The 3,016-nt window shown below is 51.4% G+C and overlaps 1 protein-coding gene across 1 annotated transcript in view; it reads right to left on the bottom strand.

The window, feature by feature from the left end:
* Positions 1–3,016, bottom strand: part of LOC104982898 (cleavage and polyadenylation specificity factor subunit 1-like) — a 14,057-nt gene that overhangs the window by 7,281 nt on the left and 3,760 nt on the right. The window contains 3 exon segments of the mRNA XM_010832333.1: positions 10–130; positions 210–352; positions 442–469. Of these exon segments, the coding sequence (XP_010830635.1) occupies positions 10–130; positions 210–352; positions 442–469 (292 nt within the window).

Here is a 3,016-nt window from a genome sequence, read left to right as displayed (position 1 = left end):
CCCAGAGACTGGGCTGGGGCTGGGCTGGGGGTGGGGAGTCGAGCCCTACCCGCAGCTCAGGCTCCTCGAAGTAGTGCAGAGACAAGGTCTTGAGGTCGTGGGTGCCTGGGTCGTACTCCACCACCGACAGCTGGGGGCGGCAGGTCAGAATGGGGCCCGCCCCCCACAGCCCCCAGATCCCACCCCTGCCCACCCCACCCCCGCCCCACCTTGGCATCCTTGAAGCTCAGGAGCAGGGCATCCCGCTTGGCGCCGGCCAGCTGCACGCTGGCCATGGACATGACGTTGCCAAAAAAGGAGAAGGAAGCCACCAGCTCCAGCTTTTCCCGGTGCTCTCGGTGGGCCTTCCCATCTGCGGAGAGAAAGTGAACAGGGCCTGGGGCCCACGTCCAGCCCCCGCTCCCGGGTTCACGGCTGGGCAGCCACCCTGAGCTCACTCACCTGTGCTCCTGTCATTTTTGGTCGGCGCCTGGAGGAGGGAGGAAGAAGGAAAAAACTGTGAGGGGCCCACCTTACCCACAACCGGCCCTGTGGCCAAGAGCCCTCAATGGGGAGCGGGCGACCAGCCCGCAGGAAGCACCCCCAGCTCCCCCAACGCTGGGGCTCTCAGGGTCGAAGGCTGGACAGCACTGTATGTGCCCCCCAAAACCACTCAGACTCACCCTGGGCCAGCCAGCGATGACACGTGCTTGCTAGGAAGAAGGAACCCCAGCTCTGCTGAGCCCAACTGGTTGTGACAGTGACCCTACCGGGGCCGTGGCCTCACCCCATCTGCATCCTCCAGGTAGGCCCAGGGCCCAGGACCCTGGTGAGGGGAGGCGGCCACACCAACCCTGAGCTGCATCCCGGGAACGCCCCTCACTACAGCCCACTGCACCCAAGCAGGGAGAAAAACCATCTACTGTTTTCAGTGACTATGTCAAGCACTTGATAACAGACGAGACCCATTCATGACAGAAACCCCTTGCTGACCCAGAACACAACTTCCTTAATCCAGAAAAAGTCATCCCCGGCGGGTCTCTAGCAGGGACACACTTGCACTGAACACGACAGTCGCCCTCAGCGATGGGTCCAGCCCAGGGCACCGCCTCCCTTGGCCAGACACAGGGTCAAGATGAAGACTGACTGCCACTCTGGGCAGTAACAAGACACAGAGGAAAAACATAACAAATTTTAAGACACACATGGACGTAATTAAATAATCTAACACACCACTGGCAATTTAGAAGGTAGAGGCAGGAAAAGGACAGAACCTCTAACTGAAGACATAACCGAAATATCCTGATGAGAAGCATCAGCCTACAGACTGAAGGTCAGTAAGTCCCAAAGCAGGACAAACACAAACAAACTACAGCCAAGCACATCGCAGTTGAAAGACAGAAAATCAAAGACAAAGACAAGTATCATAAAAGCAGTCAGAGGAGAACAGAAATGCCACCTTCATTAAAACTGACTATAGGAGCCAGAGACGGTCTTTAAAGTGATGAAAGAAGAAAACAGTCAACTTAGAATTGTAAACCCAATGAAAATATCCCTCAAAAAGGAAGTTGAAATAAAAACGTTTTCAGACAAACAAAAGTGGACCAAGATCATCAACATCAGAAACACTCTTCAACAGTTACCAAAGGAAGGTCTTCAGGCTGAAGACCCCAGATGACAAAAAAAGACTACAGCCTCCTGCACAGAGTGTGAACTGCTGAACGTGTGATAATAAATGAAGGAAGGACTCAGGGGAGGGAGGCAGGCGCACCTGGAGGTGGGGAGAGGGTGAGTGAGGTGCGCCCCAGCCGCCCCGCCACCCCACAGATGCCAAGCGCAGAGGAAGGTCTGAGCACGAGATGGTACCTTCCACCTCAAGTCCCTGTCACAGTGGGGAGGCTACCACCCACCTCTCCAAGCCACCGACACCAGCGCCCAGGACCACACCAAGGATCTGACCAGGCCTGGACTCTCACGGGCCTGTGGTCCCAGCAGGGACTGTGGTGTTGCCTGGATGCACAGGTATACTGACCTCTGGGAAAAGCCAAGGGGATCCTCCAGGCCCAGGGAAAAAGCCAGAGATACAGCAACACGTTCAGGACTGTAGACGAGGGTATGCAGGAAATTCTGGTGCTTATGCAGCTTTTCTGAGAGTCTGAATTTATGTAAAATCAAAATGCTAACAACAGTATAATGTTCTGCAGGAGCAAGCCTGTGACAACAGAATGCAGCGAGCAGGGAAAGAGGGTGAAGGGTTTCAAGGATTCTAGGCTGTCTGGGCAGGCTCCCTCGAGCCAGAGACTGCTGTGACCTCAAATGTAAGACAAAATGCACAACCCGAAGTCAACAGAAAAGATGAAATGAGGGACTCCCCTGGTGGCCCAGTAAGTAGCTAAGACCCCATGCTTCCAATGCCAGAGGGCCAGATTTGATCCTGGTCCCACATGCCACAACTAAGACCCAGCATAGCCAAATAAATAAAACTAAAAACAAGTGAATAAATAAAATATTTCTTGAAGAGATAAAATGAAACAAAATAGCTGATCAATCCAAAACAATAAATAAAAGAATAGCAAGATGCAAGATGGTGATTCAAACCCAACTACACGAGAAATTACCTCAAATAACTAGACCAGATCAGATCCATTCGTGACAGAATAAATAAATAAACCAAACATTCAGGCCAGAAGACAATAAAAATCGTCAGAATAATAAACAACATCCAACTATTTGCTATTGGTTCACTGAAAACACAACAACACAGATTTTAAAAAGATGCTCTATGCAAGGACTTAAGAAAACAAACAAACGAAAAACGCGTAGCCAAGTTACTACTAGACAAAGTAGATCTTAAGGCAAAAAGTATTAAAGGGGGACGTTTCCCGACAAAAAGCTCAGTTCAAAAGTAACTCTTTTTCGGCCTCACAAGCATGTGGAGATGGTTCCCCAACCAGGGGTGGAACCTGCACTCCCTGCAGTGGAACCACCATGAAGTCCCCCAAAGTGACTTGTAATTTGTCTTTCTGTACCTAATAAT

Source organism: Bison bison, unplaced genomic scaffold, assembly GCF_000754665.1.
Source record: "Bison bison bison isolate TAMUID 2011002044 unplaced genomic scaffold, Bison_UMD1.0 scf7180017860841, whole genome shotgun sequence".
NCBI lineage: Eukaryota > Metazoa > Chordata > Mammalia > Artiodactyla > Bovidae > Bison > Bison bison.
This window is presented reverse-complemented; position numbering and strand designations above follow the sequence as displayed.